Source organism: Melitaea cinxia, chromosome 6, assembly GCF_905220565.1.
Source record: "Melitaea cinxia chromosome 6, ilMelCinx1.1, whole genome shotgun sequence".
Taxonomy (NCBI): domain Eukaryota; kingdom Metazoa; phylum Arthropoda; class Insecta; order Lepidoptera; family Nymphalidae; genus Melitaea; species Melitaea cinxia.
This window is the reverse complement of record NC_059399.1, coordinates 4,238,859-4,257,930: the sequence shown is the minus strand read 5'-3', so window position 1 is coordinate 4,257,930 and position 19,072 is coordinate 4,238,859. Positions and strand designations below refer to the sequence as shown.

Here is a 19,072-nt window from a genome sequence, read left to right as displayed (position 1 = left end):
AAAAAAAAAAATTAAATAATAAGCGAGCCGTTAAGAAAATGAAGGCTGTGAGATAAATAGATAAAAATAACAGTCCATTTGAAAAAGCTGCACGGTATAATTTTAAATAAAATATTAAATGATACACGTATTGAAGTTCAATGCTTAAGCAATTTACAAGTGTAAATTAAGAATCTTAATCTTTTCGGCGACTCTTAATAAAACTATCAGTAGAAAATAAAACGTTCTTTTTTGAAAATTAAATCGACTGTCCAATATATTCTTCTCATATAATCTAAAAAATAAAATGTAATCAAAGGTGATTTTTCCTTAATATCTTATTATTAAAATCTACTACAGTATCTACACTTTAAATTAAGTTTAATGGCCTTGGATTTACGGTCTAATATATTTTGTATATATCCTTCGTAGATATAGTTATAAGTACGCACACTTTATTACTAAAAGTAGTCGGTTATCTTGCAATATCTAAATAATGACATTAATCTACTAACGAAGTGATGAAATTAAATTATTTTAAATCAAAAAAGTTATTATACAAAAAATGTTGCCATAAACGAATTCATCCGTTTTATAAATTTGTAATATTGAACATGTAATATTTGAATAAAACTTTAATAATGTAATTTAGCTAAGAAAACTACTGAAAATGGAAATCTACAGCTAACATTACAATAAAGTGAAGTGCATTAAATATGTATCAACCTAGCTCAAGGACTAAAAAATCGTGAGAAAATTTGAATAAGCCTTTTATATGTTGCCAGATAATCGACTGGGAGCTTCCTCTTGTGATTTGCAGATTTGCCTTCTAGTATCTTCTCAACTGTTTTCTAGTATTATAAAAATTTTATATACTTAGCTATTAAGTCGGAGCAAAGCTTCTGTTCATGCAAACTTGTTACTTACAGTAGGCTAAAATAATGACAATTTTTATAAAATACTTTTAGATTTGTATATATATGAGAAATGGATCTAACGATTGTTTGAATTCTTGGATGCGCCTTCACTATGTCATCTTTAATTTATTATATATTTTTAAATTAATTTAAGGTTTCATGATGTAAGATTATTTTTAAATGTGACTGTTTAAGTGTTGTGAACTTGTGACCATATTTTTAATTGTGTTTATTGAGGGCAACATACTCGTACAAAGGTACTACTTATTTAATCTCAAGGTTTAATTTTTTAATGCTATATTGCACATAACATTATGTCATAAATAATTATTTATTAAGCCTTATATCAACAATTCCTGTATATAAACGCTTCACACTGCTCTAATTTAATTCTTACGATGTTTTCTCTACGAGAAAAAAAAACGGTTTTTTCCTATTTTTATTTAGGGACTTCTTTCACCGTATAAAAGAATTGTCGATATTTTTTTATCAATCACACGCAAGCATCTTAACAATTTCTAAACAAGAATGTAAGATTTACGTTATTTTCTTAAGCAAATTATAATAATACTTTTCAATCACATAGAAGCTGTTCATTCAATCTCGCATGTAGTTAGGTATTTAATATACAATATATATTTAGATGTAACCACATCATAACTTTCCTGTTTATCCACTTATGAAAAAAGCCAAACTAACCTTCCAATTTAAGCATTTCTCGTTAAATTTGTTACACCTTTCGATATGTCTATTGATATTAATATACTTCGTGACAGCTTATGATGTTGTCTCTTACTAACGATTTATGCAATGTATATAGAATAAAACTAGACCGGATATCTATTTAAGACCTTAGTTTTTAATTTTAGTTGGTTTAGTAGATTTTAACTTTTCTGAATATATAATTAGTGTCAACTGTTTTTGAAAATGAATTTCCTTTCGTTATTTCAATGTTGCGAAGATTTTTCTAACATTACTTTGTACACCTATATAAATACGTGTACATAAAGCTGCCAGAACTATATTTTTATGAATAAGACCCCAGTTATAAATCGTTGTTGGCGGAGTGACATACGGGAGGATGGAGTGAAAACAATACACTATAAGTACATAATAACAACCAGACTCCTTGTAATAGTTACTATTTTGCATTTTGTTAAATTTACAGTCGTGTTCAAATAAATTTTTAAGAAAACGTACCGTCTTTTAATTAAAATTTTTGGTTTTATTTAAATTAAACGCAGTGGAAAGTATAATATCTTTATTTACTGCATAACTGTGTTCGATTTTGTATACAATTTTTCGAATCCTAATGTAGTACCGGTTCTATTTATCGTATTAAATTACGTTTCGTCGTTTTCTAAAGCTTCAGAAGGCGATATTGGTTTTGAACCAAACGGGTATAAATCAATGCTTTGTACATGAGCCCTGACTGACACACCAGGCGGTATGCCGAAGTAATCTTCGCCTATATTCCTAATAATAGTAGTGCCAGGCTTTTTATGTTGTATATTAAAACCTATCGCGAATTCTGGTTTACTTTTATCACCATCATCAACTTCAAAATCATCGTGTATATCATTCGTTCCTTGGGGAGGCTTAAATGGTATGTAAGGTTTCTTCGTCGGCCTATAAGGTTTGCTGGTGGGACGCCACGGTTTGCCTGTAATTTGTAATTATTACTAAGTTCTTTGTGCGCTCCATCACTGTGCTTTAGTGCCGAAGGGTGTTGGTGTAATAAAAACCAGTTTTACGGTGAATATTATTTATTGCGAACAAGCAATTTCATATAGTCATTCCAAATCAGTGCTCTCTCCAACCGCTCTGTGCAACTCGATTGAATATTGTGATCTTGTTATTTTAAAATAAATGGCACATTATTTCTAAATACGTAAATACATCGTCCGTTCTTTCAAATAATAAAGAACGTATACATTAACTAAATAGAAGCAACAAGCAATCTTCATCATCCACGAGATTTCCGTGCAAAAGTTGATGAAAAATGATTTTTCGGGATTCAACAAGATCACTAACGTCAATCACTTGCCATCATCCGTGCTATGCATCACCTGGTCCAGAAGTTGGTTTGGAGCCTGCGAAACTAGTGGCGTCTTCATCGACGTAGCTCAAGTCAGCCAAGTCTTGGCTTCCAGAATCATCGACAAAAGGCGGTTCCTGACCATAACTTTCTCCGGCAGGTTCTTCTTCAGAATTTCCTGTACTAGTACTGGCGCTCACGGGTTTACTGGGTCTGTCACTGTCGGATATAGGAAATGGAGGTGGTTTTACATGCCCTGATGCAGCTGTTCCATCTGGCCCTAAAATTATTATTCGAAGTGGGTAAAAAAAAAAAAATATTATTTCCTGAATACGATTATCAATAAGGTCTGACAAAATTTACAACAATAACATTGTACTCCTTGTTTACCTTTGAATACGTCATCGTTAGTTTCATCGTTCGAAGTGAAGGTTGGTGAACCAGAACTTCCTCCCGCATTGAACGCTGGGTCATAAGCACTGGGGAGAGTAGGGAAATAAGAGGGGATGAAAGGATCGTTGCTATTCTTCACGATTCTATATCCAATGCCTGGTCCAGCTATATAGTGTACCGTCCTGCCAAAATATAGAATGCAATTTAAAATTTGAGATATATTTTAAACTTTTAAACAATAATAAATCTGTAACAAAACTCTTAAAATACAAATAAATATGTCATTAATTGGTTTACTATACTGAATATATAGAATATAGCCTGTATGTCTGTTTGCAAGAATATTTCGATTCCATATAGTATATACTTAGTTTGTTTAATAGTACTTAAGGTATTCACCTTAATAGCTAAAAGTCTAACCTGTTTGTTTGTTTGTGCTTTATTTATGCTATGATTTATAAAAAAAAACATATCAGTCGGACAAAGCAGCAGTTACGTTTATTTCTATAATATAATTGTTGTCTTTATACCTTTGTACCCCTTTATCGTCCAAAAACGTGTACGATCCTCTGACGTTACCGTGTGAGTCGCTGCTCTCGGTTCTTCTTTGGTCAGGACCCGCAGAAATAAATCTATAAATTGATAACATAAGGGCCACAAATAGAGTAGGTAGCTAATGATTACAAAAATAGAATATTGAGTTTATTTGCTTTCGATGCGATTCGATCGCAATAGTATTAAAAAATGCTTATTGTAAATTGAGTTCATCTAAACTTTAGGCATATCTGAATTTGCCTAAACTCTAGCATGGCTAATCTATGAATCTGCAGTGTAGCAACCTCCATACATTATATAGATTACTTTATTTTAGTAATGATACTTTAAAAGTTTTTAACATGATATGCGTTGCATTCTTGATTAACCACTTATACCTGTAGGAACCATCAAGCCCTCTCTGTACGGCAGTACGACCTCTTGACGTGCTCTCTCCTCTTACAAGTGGTGCTCGATGAAACGGTGCTCCGATAAGATTGGGAGCGTCTGGATGAGCTGATGATACGTGAAAGCCTGTGTCTTTTCCAGCTATGTAGGATACATCATGTCGTTCGCCAATATCGTCCACGAATGAATAATGTCCTGAGAAAAAAGTAATTATAATAATATAATAAATAATTATATAATAATATAATAGATAAAAACGTTTAGTTCAGAAAAGAAGTCCATAAAATTATACAGTATTTTACAGTAAAGCGTAGAACAGAAAAAGTAAGTCAACAGAAATAAAATAATAAAACATTATAAAACAAGAAAACAAAGACAAAGTATACGGTAACATATAATTAAGCATAAAATTAAATTAATCGTGTAATGTCAATATTAGGTGTAGCAAAGACAATCAATTCATTAAATCATACTAATTAGGAGTATATTAATTACATTTCGTCATGATTCATGATACTGCAATACGTCATGATTGAAAAAAAAAGAAAAATAATAATAACACAATAAATGAAATATAAAATTAACAACAATATCATACAATACTAATGAGTCTCTGTATACACTTTGTTATCCTACTGATTTGAGTTTTTCATTCAATTAAAACTTCTTACGTCATTTATTTTTTTATTATATTCTTTATTGCACTAAGTAATTTTATAATAGTCATTATAATATAGGAAGTTAGCAAGGACGAACTTATCTCTAAAAGAGATCTCTACCAGTCGACCCATGGAAGTGAGAGATGATGTGAACGCGGGGCAAAGTAATGCAGGAATAGAAAAATAACAAAAAATATACCTACATAATAAAATACATAATAAATAACATACATAAACATACACACATACATCTACATATATACATCTCATACATCTGTAGTGATTTTGAAAAGCAGATAATTATTTTAATATTGTTTTCAAAAGTGGACAGCGATTCAGAAAAGTGCGATAAAGGAATTTTTTGAGATTATTCCAAAAGTTAGCAGCGCGTACAGAAAAGACACTTAGTCGGAAGTTTGTGTTATGCCTAGAAACTTCGAGCATCGTTGTTATGCAAAACCGCCTAGAGCGTGAAGGGGTAAGAATTAATTTGAAACGGGACCGAAGGTAAGGAGGAGATTTTTGATCATGGAGTATCTTATAAAGAAAAGAAAGATTGTGCATATCGCGGTAAAGGTGGATAGGGAGCCAATTGAGTTAAGAACGAAGGTGAGAGATGTGATCTTATTTGCGTAAACCAAAACAAATAAGCTCCTGTGTCACATCTTTATAGTGTCACACATCTGCATAGTCAAGAATGGGCTCGAGAAAATAATGATTGCGAAAGCAAAATTTTAGTTATAAATGGTAAAAATAATTTGAGACGCTTCAGAGAGTGAAGTTCATTGTTCTGCTGAATTCGCTGAGATGAGCTATCCAAGATAAATTGTTGTCCATAAGCAAGCCCAAGTTCCTAACTTTGTCACAACAAGGAATAGCTGTGCCATAGTAAAAGACGGGAGGAATAGCATTCCAACTGATTCGGTTTCTTAAACTACTGCTACCGACAATTCTTCGACATTTAAATGGGTTAATAAGAAGACCGAACGATTTAGCACATAGGTTAATAGCTGAAAGGTCTTCGTTTATGTTCAGAGCTGAGTATAGTGTACATATTCTTCTAATATTAAAATGTTTTAATCTCCTTGCCAATAGAAGTGAAATATATTCAAAAGGAAAATTTATAGGTTGTTACGATAAAGTACCTGTCACATCGCCCCGACTATCAGCATTTTCGTTCTTGGAGTAAGTTCTGGTTTCGATTTTGTAGGAGTAGCTCGGGTCTTCATTAGGATCGAAGTAAGGGTCGTCTTTGTTTCCAATGGCGCCTCGAGGTCTTTGATCCAGGTCAATTTTTCGATGGACATTAGGGCCTTTAGCTCGGAACCTAAATAGTTGGAAATTATTTATCGAAAGAAGTTACTTTAATCGTAAACATAAATAGATAATTATCGACGATATTCCAATTGCAGATTCACAAGTCTGCTAATAAAACAAGGCAAAAATTAAAGACTTTTCTACTTTCTTTTATTCATACAAGATCTAAGATAAACATTTTCCGACTTTGTGCCAGCTGCTGTATCTGCATGCATATTTATGCACTTTTTTTGAGTACAGAGTTATTTATATAAAATTTATTTCGTTTATACATACCCTCTGGGACCAGCAGTGTATATAGTTTCTTTAATTTCGTCAGTTCCGGGTTCCCTCGCTCCGAACCTTCCTCCCACTACATTATTGGCGTTTCCACGCGCTAAGTGGTAACTACCGCCACGGTCTTTGTTTGCATATCTGAACAATAATAGCAAGTAAAATGAACATTTTGATGAATTTCAAGATACATTAATGAGATACACTATTAATTCTTAGCCCATCAATTTACCCCATTATTAAAAATTCTAAAAAATATTCTGTTTTAAAAAAGTCTAGATATCTAATCATACTACGCATCAATCTAATTTAGATTAATACGTAGTAGGTAGTGGCATCGTAGGCCACATAGTAATATTCACTAGATTACACAAAATACTGAAGAATATAATCAGCCACTGTGTATGGCATTTGTGGACTACGAGAAAAGCTTTGACTCTGTCGATACCTGGGTTGTATCATACTCTACTTTTAGTTTCAATATCCGCCGACAGTCTTTAGCTTGACGTTTCATAGCCTACATCTGTTTGTAGTCAATTTATTTTTTAAACGGTCGACTGCGATTACATACTTATACTTATAATTTTTATATCTAAACAAAAGCTAGTTTTTGTGATGTAGGTAGTATGTATTTAATTAATTAGTCATTTGAGGATAAAGTAAATCTTCTTTTGTAAGCCAGTCTTTCAATAAAGCTGTAAACGGATGAACGTAGATTCCTTTTAATAAGCTTCCGTAGAATCCCCTGAAGTTCAGACATTTTCCAGTTTTCTTGTTACGCATCAACAAAACTTAACAGTCAAACGGTTAATCTAATAACAACTAATGCAGCCCACGTTGAAAACTCAAAACTATTTATTATATCATCATTATTCATTACAGCCTATACAGTTCACTGCTGGACGTAGGCCACCACAAGTTTACGCCAAAAATGACGTGAACTCATGTGTTTTGCCCATAATCACCACGCTGCACAGTGCTGTGAGTCTAGGACAAAAAAGAAAAAAACAAATTTCGGTTTCCTACAAATCGGTATTGCCGTTTTAAAAATAATGAGTTCCTACACAACGAGCACCAATTTTTATTAGCTGGATAGTTTTTATTCGCTTATAATGACACTTTGAATGTCTCACTTTGAATGAATACCGCTAACTACCTTATCAGTCGTAAATCGTCTGTTGTGCAAAGTGCATTGTGAAAAGAAAGTGTAACGTTTTTATAAACTAACAGCTATGGAGATTAAAGGCCAAGATATGTACTTAAAATTATTATAGTTTTTGAGTCTATACGTTGTCTTTAACTATGTATGAATCTATCCAAAGTTGCTATTGAAAATAAGTATAACTCGGTGCATTTTAAAACTTTGAAAGAAGTTTTAAAAAAAACATTGCATAACATTGCATACTTGTAACATTTTATTATTACTACATTGGTATACTTTAATTTTCAGTACAGTTTAAGTGCTTCCGTTTGCGACTTTTTTTATAATATCTTTTTCAGCGAGAAGGAAATCTATCAAAAACTCCGGGTAATCTGGTAGAAGTATGGTTTGAAACGGAAAAAAGTGGTCGAGAATCAGCTGTATTTGAGAGAATTTGTTCTCTTTTCGTCGGTTATTTTGTTTAAATATGAGCAATAAGTAGAAAGAAGTTAGTCGTAGCCGCCAAAGACTTTATCAACGCCACGGAGGTTGGCTACAACGGGAGATTCGCCTGCCAGAAAGTTTTAATTAATTTAAAATAATTTAATTTAAATTATTTTAAATAATTATTTAATTTAAAATAATTTAGTTTGGCTATTTTGGTAGATGAATTAAGTTAGAATGAATATTGTGTTTGTTTACCTTAATTAAGATAAATATAATTTTATATTTAATATTGTTATTAGATTAAAGAAGCTAAAAATTATTATACTAGACAACATTAACAAAATTATGTACGAAATATAGTTTATTACAGCATTAAAACTGTGTTATGATTTTTGTCCATCGCGCCATACATTTCACTGCACTGTGCGCTGGGCAAGCGGGTTGGTGACCGTTATTATATCAATCAAACAAAAAATAATACTGATCAAAGTTTTGCGATATCATAATAACACATTAGGTACACGTTTAATATTGAATGCTAAAAAATAGGTTCTAAAAATACTTTGAGAAAATCAAATTCTTTATAATTATAAATATAAAATATATCAAACGTAGAAAATCCGTGTTCACATTTTTTTACATCATAATTACGCTTATGTAAAATAACAAAGACGAAGATACGGTCCGAGATATCAACTAATTACAGTTTAAGCAGATGAAAGATAGCTGCTGAGAATATGCAATTAATTATCATTTGATCCTGATGAAAAGGTATATTTATTATTATCTGTGAATGGAACTTAGTATTTTTTTTTCATGTATAGAGCATTTGTTTATTGCAATAAAGGTTTGTGGCCAGTAATAAAATTTTGATGAAAATAACTGTTTGTTAAATCTTCATGTTAAACGCATAACAATTTTTTTTAAAATCATTGGTATTATATAAGTATAGTTTATGTTGACTCACATTTAATATCAAATCAAAACGAATTTAGTGTAAGTAATCTTTAAAAGCACTTTTGAGTCATCATTTTGCTATTTTAATTTTACTCATCAATTTCATTTTTTTATGTCTATGCAGGCTATAACATCCCACTGCTGGGCAAACGCATCTTTATCCATGTAGGAGAATGATAGGAGCTTAATCCACCACGCTGCTCCACTGCGGGTTGGCGAATACATTCTCTACTATGAGTAACGATTACTATAAGGTACCCTACCTTATAACAGAGGTTGTCCAAACCAAATTCAGTAATATAAAACGTTACTAGTTCTTCCCGTGCATCGTATTCGTTAAGTTTACGGGTCAAATAAGTAAGCGCGTTTCTTTCTTTTACAAAGACCTTTATTTGAAGTATCACGAAAACATATGAGAAAGAATTTCGTTCTTGAAATTCGGAAAATATGTATATTGTGTTCAAAAATAAAGAAAGAATAATAAAAATGTTTTTTTATAATACTGTAACCTCCGATAAAAAATATTATTACCTTAGAAAGCCATAATTAGCTTACACTTATTAAACAATACAAAAATCACAATTACCCAAAATCAAATGATCCATCTGGATTAACATTGTTATAATCACCGTCGCTTGTTCTAGTTTTGCTTGGTATGACCTGAGTCCTTACCACCGAGCACACACACAGAACAAAAACACTATACAATGTCCAGGCCATTTTATTTGTCAAAGTTTATTTTATTAAACACACCGTTCTAGTCACCTCACTATGTTGAAGTATACACGATTCGGTTTTGACTATGGATATAAAAAACAAACCAGCCTTATATATGGCGCTAAAAATGAGCGTTCGACGGAGTAATACCGCGCGAAAACGGCCGGACATCATTGTTATGAATATAAAGTATATTATCCAGTGTTCAGCTATTGCGATAGCTTATAAGCAAGTAAGCGTTTTTTAATTAACTCCAAAAAGTAAGCGAAATTAATTGATTAAGTGATATATTTTCTTAAATATACTCTTATTATACTTATAAGTATATTTAATAAGTACAGATAAAATTTTAACTTTTAAAATCAATACTACCATCAATAGATCTAAAGCACAAAACACGATTAAAACATATAAATAGCCTTCAACTTATAAGTTATATCAGAGATATATCTCTGCTTTAAAAGTTTAAATAGGGATATAATTATCTTTTTAGAATACTTGTATTGGCTACTTGGCTACACTACACAAAACTTGCAAGCTAATTTAAAAAAAATCTTAAAACATTGGCTAGCTATTTTATTGATAACTATCGCATTATAGTGGCAGATTCGTTCTAGCTTATAGTAGAGTAAAATAGCTGTAAACATTAAAAATATTTATGGAAGCGAAACCTAGTAGCCACTTCTTGTAAAATAATTTATAAAACCCAGAATTTCTGTCGTAAGTTGTGTTGATGTAAAAGCCATATTATTTACTAGCTTAAGGAAAAAAAAGTACTAGAATATAGTGCCAGTAGACTTCCTTAGTAAAGGAACTATCTAACATATAAAAAGGTTTTCAATTCGAACTGGTAGTTACTGAGATAAACGCGTTTAAATAAACAAAGAAACTCTTCGGCTTTATAATATTAGTATACATAAAATATAGCAACCATAAAGTATATCATTCAGTATGTACAAGCATCAAAGCGCAAAGAGGCATCGGCATGAGATGCGAGGGCCGCAATATCCTCCGCTACGTCTCGACCAGGAACAAATCTTGTGAGCTTACATTATGTGTAGTTTCATTAATTGTATTAACAATTAAGTTGCTCAAATTTATCTCTCATTATTTTAGGTGAATTAACACGAATTTTATTTTTTGTATTTCTGTTATTTGACTGTGTTTTTCGTAGTATAATTTGAATGTAAAGTAATTTTAAAAATCTATGAGTAAAAGAATTTAAAACGCATGTAACGTTTCCTGTCTGTTTTGTCGTTTACAATATCATAACATAGGTACCTATAATATTTCATTTGTTTTAATTTATTGTGGTGGAAAGTTTTAAAATAATAAAAAAAAATTATACATTTGAAGAAATCAACTATGTGATAGATTTAAGAAATTTAGTAACAATACATTTTCATTTAAGCTGGCGGAATTGACTAATAAAAGACCAGCTGATGCTGATCCTTGTAGTTTCACACGTGTAACTTCCAATCCCATGGGAATATCGGTAATAAAGTAGTTAATGTTTTTTCCTGAATCTCTAGCTATCTATGTATACAATACAGTCAGTTTTGTAGTTTTAGCATGAAATCTATACATATATAAAAGCGAAAGGTCACTCATCACGAAATCTCCGAAACTATAAGACCTACAAACTTGAAATTTGGCAGGTAGACTCCTTATAAGACGTAGGCATCCGCTAAGAATGGATTTACGAAACTCGACCCCTAAGAGGGTAAAACGGGAGTTGGAAGTTTGTATGAAAGTCCTATGTTTTTGAAATGTATACTCTATAGAAGAGGTGAAGAGGTATCTTAATAAGTATCTTTAGAAATCAACTCCCTTTTGGGGTTAAAACGGGGGATGGTAGATTGACTCATTCATCACGAAATCTCCGAAACTATAAGAGCTACAAATTTGACATTTGACAGGTAGGTTCCTTATAAGGCGTAGACATCTACTAAGAACTGATTTTTACAAACCTCGACCCCTAAGGAGGTAAAGCGGGGTTTGGAAGTTTGTATGAAAATCCTATGTTTCTGAAGTAAGAGACTTGAAATTTAAAATATATGCTCTATAGATGGTGAGGAGGTGTCTAAATAATACATCGTAATCTATATATATATAAAAGAGAAAGGTCATTGACTCACTCATCACGAACCCAAAAACAGCTAGAGGGTCCATCCATCTAGGATGGATAAAGATGAAATTTGGCAGGGAGGCAGATTATAGTTAGTAGATAATAGTAGTAGAGTAGAGAGATTTTGCGATATTCCACCGCTAAGCGGGTTTAAGTGGGGTTGATAGTTTGTATGAAACATATACAGCAGTTATAAGTTCGTCGATAGGTTATTTATACTGCAGCCTGAAAATAAAACTAAAAATGTGGTGGATTGAGAGGTTTTACAAAAACAATTATTAAATTATACTAAATTGTGCCTTTTAAAAAGTTACTCAGTGTGATAAGCATTTCAAGTGACTGAAATAAAAAAACGCGTTAAACGTCTTAATAGTAATGCACATCTTCATAACCACGCGGATGTAGTCGCGGGCAACAGTTAGTGTATTATAAAAGAAAGTCTATATGATCGATTTCCTCAAAATCTACTGAACGGATTTTCATGCGGTTCAAGAGGAAGGTTTACAGAACGGCTAAGCCGATTTTAATGAGAGTTTCAATGGAAGTTTGCCGGGAAAACTTTGTGACACACTGATTTCAACGCGGGCGAAGCCGCGGGCACAGCTAGTAGTAACAAACACCCATCTATTCTAACAAACTTTCCTATTTATAATATTAGTAGGGTTTAAAGAATAATTGATAAATATTGCAGGGCAGAGGTTAAATAAACTAATTTTGGGGTAAGGAGGATTTGCTTTTATACCCCTATAATATAGAGATATTATAATATACTCGTTCATACTCAATTGAGACAAACAAAAAAACATTCATATCGTATTGTGTACATTTATTAAATTACAAGTTCATAATATATTTGTATTAAAAGACATCTAAATTTTTACTGTTATCGCACTCTGTATCGAGTTCTCTAATATCCGCGTCCGGCGTTTGTTCCACTTCCTGATGCCTTGGGGATGTTTCACAACGTCGTAATAAATGTCTAATTGTGATGAGATCTTCACAAATCCGTCTCCACTGTATCACAATATTGAGGTAATAATTATTATGCGAATTTGGCATATAACTTGAAAAAGGAAATGTAAGTGCAAGATTTAAAATAAAAAAATAATAATTTAACGAAAATTAATCAGTTTCATTAAAGGACAGCAGTAAACATTGTGCTTAAAATTTGGAGCCGCATAATTGGAAAAGCACCACAAACTTACAGAAGATCGCAGCTTAATAATATTCTTAAGTAGTGTTGTATTCCTGTGGCGAGTACTGTGTCTAAAGCCCCTAAGGAGATCACTGGTTGGGTCGGCAACGGGCACGCGATGATTCGGGTGCTGCTGGCGTCCACAAGTTATGGTAACCGCTTACTTGAGACCTTAGCTTTGCTTGTTTGACTCCCTAGTTTTATGGAAATAAGTAAATGAATGAAATCGCATAGTACACGAAGTTGTGAGTATACTTAACAAACTTTTGTAATTTATTTCCAACGTAAACGATTACAGAGAAACTTCAGGCTAAAAAATTCTATAGGCTTTTAGAATGATCACCGAATACCTGCACATTTCTGCCGACCTTATCACAAACGGTATGCATTTTTGACGGCAAATAAGCATTTGACCTTTGGTATAAGCGCTTGTCACAGACTGTTACATAAAACAGTGCAGACTATTTTTTTTTTCTATTTTCCGCAGCCAACGAATCATGAATATTAAGCTAAGATTTCAGATGACAATTTTGATTAAGATTATCCTATCTAATTAATCATATTTTAAGTAAAATATCAGAAAAAAATATTTTCATGATCATTTTTATTTCCTGATACCATTTTATGTTTATTTTCATTTTATCTCTATATTTATTTTTATACTACTTATTATATCTTTGACGCATTCCATCCAATTTTACTTTGCCTTCCTCTACATTCTTTTATCGTTTAACAGCCAATAAAAGCTCTAAAAAAATTCTTTTTCCTCTTTATGATTAACGGCTTTCACGATGTTCGAAAAAGTTACAGAAGTAGCAAGCACTTAAGAAATTTTATGACGGCTAAAAGTGCATAGTGGAAACAATGGTACCGATGTCCGTTCCGCTGTAATCATCGCGTTTTATACCGAATTGTACTCACTCAGTGAAACGCCTCACAAACTTGACCCCTGGCATCTATCTCATGTATTTATTTTTCATCCATCCTCAGATCAAGATATACTGGCTCTTGCATTTGCATACGTCCTTCTACTTGACCATTGTGTTGTAACGATATATTTGGTTGAAGATATGCCAATGGGATGTGTATGTATGTACTTATCCTTAAAAGACAATTACGCTAGATGTACCATAGAATACTCGTAGAATTAATTGTTTAATTAATATAATTACTTCCTGTTTATTTTAATTAAAAATTTATATAAGATGAATAAAATAAGATAATTAAAATTGCTAAGTTATTTATTTTGTTAAATCTGCGGACCTTATAAGTATGTGCTTTATTCCTAACCTTGTTTAGTCGTACGCTATAATCATTTGAAAGCACTTAGGTACCTTTTTATTTTTCAGTGTATTAAAGTTATTACAACAAGGAAAATAATTTTATAGATTAAATTTATAACCAACATTGTTACATTGCAATGTAATTGATTGATTGGTTTATTGACCTTGCAAGTACAATAAGCGCAATTACAAATATTACGTAGAATGGGGTAGCATACTATGTTAAGTTCGTGCAAATTTTGAGTTCTAGTATTTTGCCATCGTTTTACTTGTTTCGAAAAACGCTATAATAAATCACTTTCATTTATGTTCGATGGATAAGAATCTTAGTGGTCGGTTATTAGTAAATCGTATAGGGAGGAGTGCTGAGGTCGGAGGGCTCACAATGGAGTTGACGAAGGTCATCAGATCTTCACGGTGCTTGCTCGTGCTGACGGTTATTGAACAGTTTTTATACTTGTAAATGTAATCGTAAATTTGTTTTCAGTGTCTATTAACTTTAATCATTATAATTACTTAAGTGAATGAATTTACAACCCGTCTCTAAAATAATCTCATGTTTTTAATATAAGAAATTCAAATTTAGAAGTAAAAGATACTCTAAAACTAAACAACGGACCTTTCTTTTCTTTATGTCTGTATATAATATGAACTATATTCTAAACTTCCTATTATAACTTAAACTGTAATATTATATTAAATATTATATTATTATTACATTACTGTCAATATTTGGGAATCTTACTTTTAACATACGACTACGTAACTGTGTAATAAATTCCGCTTTAGACGTTTATGGTTATTATTTCATGCAAAATCAAATATCAATACTTTTACAAGAATAAGGATCTTTCCACAAGATGCTGATAAAATTATCTGTTGTATATTTTTCACTTTAGCCTATTGCAGTCCACTGCTGGGCATTGGTCTCCCCAAGTCCGCGCTATACTTCCCGGTTCTCCGCAGTCCTCATACAGCTTCCACCAGCGGTTTTTATTTATAACGTTATCAAATGAGGAAAAACTTATGATATATTTTTCTCTTTTACCATCAATCTCTAATATATCTGTCAAATATTCTAAAACTTGTGAGTTTAAAGTTTGTAATCAAAGGTGAACAGAACGAGAAAGAATGTTGAATTGCCATATTACTTTAATGTATTAATCTTTTCGTGTTTTTTTACACAACCAAGTCGGCAAACATATCGAACGAATATCGTTGTTATTCTTACTCTCAATCCCCCCAGAAACCCTAGTCACCTTACTTACCACAAAGACAAAACAGTGCTTGTAAGCAGTATTGTTTAGCACTGTTTTTATTGTAAGGTCGAGGTACTTCCCCAGTCAGGGTTCTGACCCTACAGCTCCAGATTTTGAGCAGTATATGTCCGGCTATGCCCTACCTCAGTTATATTTCTGATAAAAGCAAATCTTAGAAAATAATTCAAGCAACATTATTTAGTAATATTTCACATCAACTGGAAACCGAACAATAATAAACGATGAGAATTTTACAACAACAAAAAATATGTTAAAATACCTTTAAAAATCCCGGATTCACTAATAAATGCGTCTTGTTAGGAAAAACCTGAGTAATTAATGTTTGTACGATCATCTTATCTTACACAATTGAATTTAGTAGGTAAACACAAACGAATTGGGAGGTCGTGGGATAGACGGGCTGACAGACAATCGTTGATAGCCATCGTCAATTTTGTTCGCGCTTTGTATTCTGCTGTGCTTTATGAGTAGGAAGCGGTTTGATTATGAAAATTTTATTCCGCAGTATAATAATACGGCTTTGTTAGTCTCTATTATGATTAATTAATTACAAAAAATATTGTTTCGTACACTCGCTTGGTTTTTTATTATCTAATTATGGGTATAAGTTGTACTACCGTGTATGCACCTAGCGATAATGACGTAGTAATCATTAAGGACAGTTTTTTTTTGTGTATGTACACATGTGTGTCGACGTATTTCGTTTTAAAGTTTAACAGAATTTATAATGTTATAAAAATTCAATAATAGTATTTTTAAGATATTAGAGACGATATTAGAGGCTAGAGCTAGGAGAGAAGATATTAGAGGCTACTTATAAAAAATCTAAGATATAATTTATACGAGGAAGGATTGAGTAGATTTATTACTTAGATATATTATATATCCTATAAAAAACGTTGAATAAACATAATTAAAATTGTTATTAGAAGTGGATTTTTTGTTTAATTTTTAACACCATATTTTATATGAACTGGTTGCAGTTAAGTTACAAAATTTTGTATCAATGGACAAATTCAATCATTATATAAATAGCATGCATAGAAAGTATCAAAACTAAACACATTAAATGAAAACTGTTGTATTATTAAAGATTATTTTCCAAGTTTATAGATCAGGAGCTTTATGCATATTGTGGTGTTTTACTTCAGGTCACTTTCAAATTTTGTTTACTTGTAGACAGCAAAAAACAAACGAAATAAAGAAAATAAAAATTAATATAATAGCTACCTAAATGACTGTTTATCGGCGCTTTAGTTTACATATAAATAGACAGTGCTGATGTTTCGGAAACAGCTGCTGACCTCTATATTATTTACAAAGCAACAAGCACTAGACAGATTGAGCAATGCAAGGGATGTATGAGCTAAACGTCTACTATACGTATACGTAGGATGGTAAAATATTGCAAAAACGAAAAAAAACTACTTTGTTTTGATTTATTCATTGCAATATAACGGTCGTAAGTTCATCAAGTCTCGCGATACTGAGTTCTCAAATATTAGATTTCTTTAAAATGTATCTTTCACTTAGCAGGGAAGCGTCATGTTTTCAGGGAATGTGAATGTTTTGGGAGAAATACCAGTTCCAATATTTCCCGTAATATGAAAAAATAACTTCACAACAGTAAAACATTGACAGGAAAGCGATGCCCCACAGTTTCACTGACCGTAACGCAGCCGTAGGTATACAGAAATTATGATTTCATAATTGTCTAATCAAAGTTTTGATTTGCCTCTTTCAAAAAAAGCCTGATAACCAATTCCCGTGTTATATACTTTAAAACGGCTTCTCATACAAACCTACATTCCCGTTTTCGTCAACTAAAGCATATAATTACAAAAAACGTGCGTACAGATAATTTTTTATTACTATCAGCAACAAAATACTAATTTTAAGTTCAGAAATAACAAAGCTCCACATAAACTTTAACACTTAATCTTGCCTTTGATGATCACATTTAACCGTTTAACGTTATCTAACTATACTATACAGCCCTGTTCCAAATGTCGAATCTATACAAGTAAATAAAATTGGAGTGTCTGTGTTATATAAAAATAACCGATTTTTACTAAATGCGTATGGATTTATACAGGATACATACCAAATATACCAAATAACATTTTTTATAATTTTTGTCTGTCTGTTTGTCTGTTTGTTCCAGCTAATCTCTGAAACGGCTGGACCGATTTTGACGGGAATTTCACTGTCAGATAGCTGATGTAGTAAGCAGTAACTTAAGCTACTTTTATTTTAGATTTTTTTTATAACTTTGCAAACTGAACAATAGATTTTTGTTAAATTCCACGTGGACGAAGTCACGGGCCACAGCTAGTTCATACATAAATTTTTGTAATTTCGTCATTTGACAGTGAATGAATAAAGAAAGAGCGAATTACAATGCTATTTACATATATAAATTATCAAACGTAATATAGTTAAGTAGAGTACGGTATAATAGAGAGAATTAATATAAAATGCTCTATTAATTATACTGTACTGTGTGGCTACGGTACTAAAGAATATAGCCACCCTCCCTCTTCCCGTGGGTGTCGTAAGAGGCGACTAAGGGTTAACAGTTCCACAGCTACCACCTTGGAACTTAAAAAGCCGACCGGTTGCGGGATAACCATCCAACTGCTGGCTTTGAAATACACAGGCCGAAGACGGGCAGCAGCGTCTTCGGTGCGACAAAGCCAGCCCTGCGGTCACCAACCCGCCTGCGCATCGTGGTGACTATGGGAAAAACACATGAGTTCACGTTATTTTTGGCGTAAATTTGTGGAGGCCTATGTCCAGCAGTGGACTGTATAGGCTGTAATGATGATGATGATGATTAATTATAAAAAAAGTCCCTTTATATAATTTCAAACCAATGTCTTATAAACAAAATTTGCTGACAAATAAACGCAAGGCGTGTGTAAGATTTTCCGATTTCTTTTATATTTTACTATTGCTTTTTGAGAAATCAAAGCTGAAAACAATTTTCATACATTCACTAGCTGACACGACAGATTTTTTCTGTCTTAAAAATTTTCAAACGCCCGAAGATGAAATAATTGTTACGTTTCGTTTCAATTTTATGCCCATTTTTTTTTTTAATTTCATTTCGTATGAACAAACGAGTACAAAGTTTCTACAAAATATTACAAAGCTAAAAAAAAATCGGTTGGTATTATTAAAGCCGTTCTCGAATTTACTGACACATTTAGCGGTTCATTTTTAACCGACTTTTTTAAAAAAGGAGGAGGTTACTCAATTCGACCGTGTATATATATATATATATATATATACATATATATGTATGTTCGGGGATAACTTCGTCGTTTATGAACTGATTTCAATAATTCTTTTTTTGTTGGAAAGGAGATATCTTAAGTGTACCATGATAACTAAACCAGGATTT

At 32.1% G+C, this 19,072-nt stretch overlaps 1 protein-coding gene across 1 annotated transcript; it reads right to left on the bottom strand.

Annotated features, from left to right (window-relative positions):
- Positions 1-2,142: 2,142 nt before the first annotated feature.
- On the bottom strand, positions 2,143-9,783 carry LOC123654592. The gene is made up of 8 exons (XM_045590489.1): positions 9,650-9,783; positions 6,522-6,659; positions 6,074-6,255; positions 4,260-4,464; positions 3,858-3,959; positions 3,325-3,509; positions 2,966-3,214; positions 2,143-2,559 (listed from the first exon to the last, which is right to left on the bottom strand). The coding sequence occupies exons 1-8, from the start codon at positions 9,781-9,783 to the stop codon at positions 2,240-2,242; spliced, it is 1,515 nt and encodes a 504-aa protein (XP_045446445.1). The 3' UTR covers positions 2,143-2,239.
- Between the last annotated feature and the right edge of the window lie 9,289 nt (positions 9,784-19,072).

Bases quoted from the DNA above. Each gene is read 5' to 3' on its own strand.
- LOC123654592 (XM_045590489.1), bottom strand. From the start codon at position 9,783: ATGGCCTGGACATTGTATAGTGTTTTTGTTCTGTGTGTGTGCTCGGTG. The intron at 3,960-4,259 runs GTATAAGTGGTT...ATCAATTTATAG, and splicing joins GGGCTTGATGGTTCCTACAG to ATTTATTTCTGCGGGTCCTG. The intron at 3,215-3,324 runs GTAAACAAGGAG...TAATAATTTTAG, and splicing joins TAACGATGACGTATTCAAAG to GGCCAGATGGAACAGCTGCA.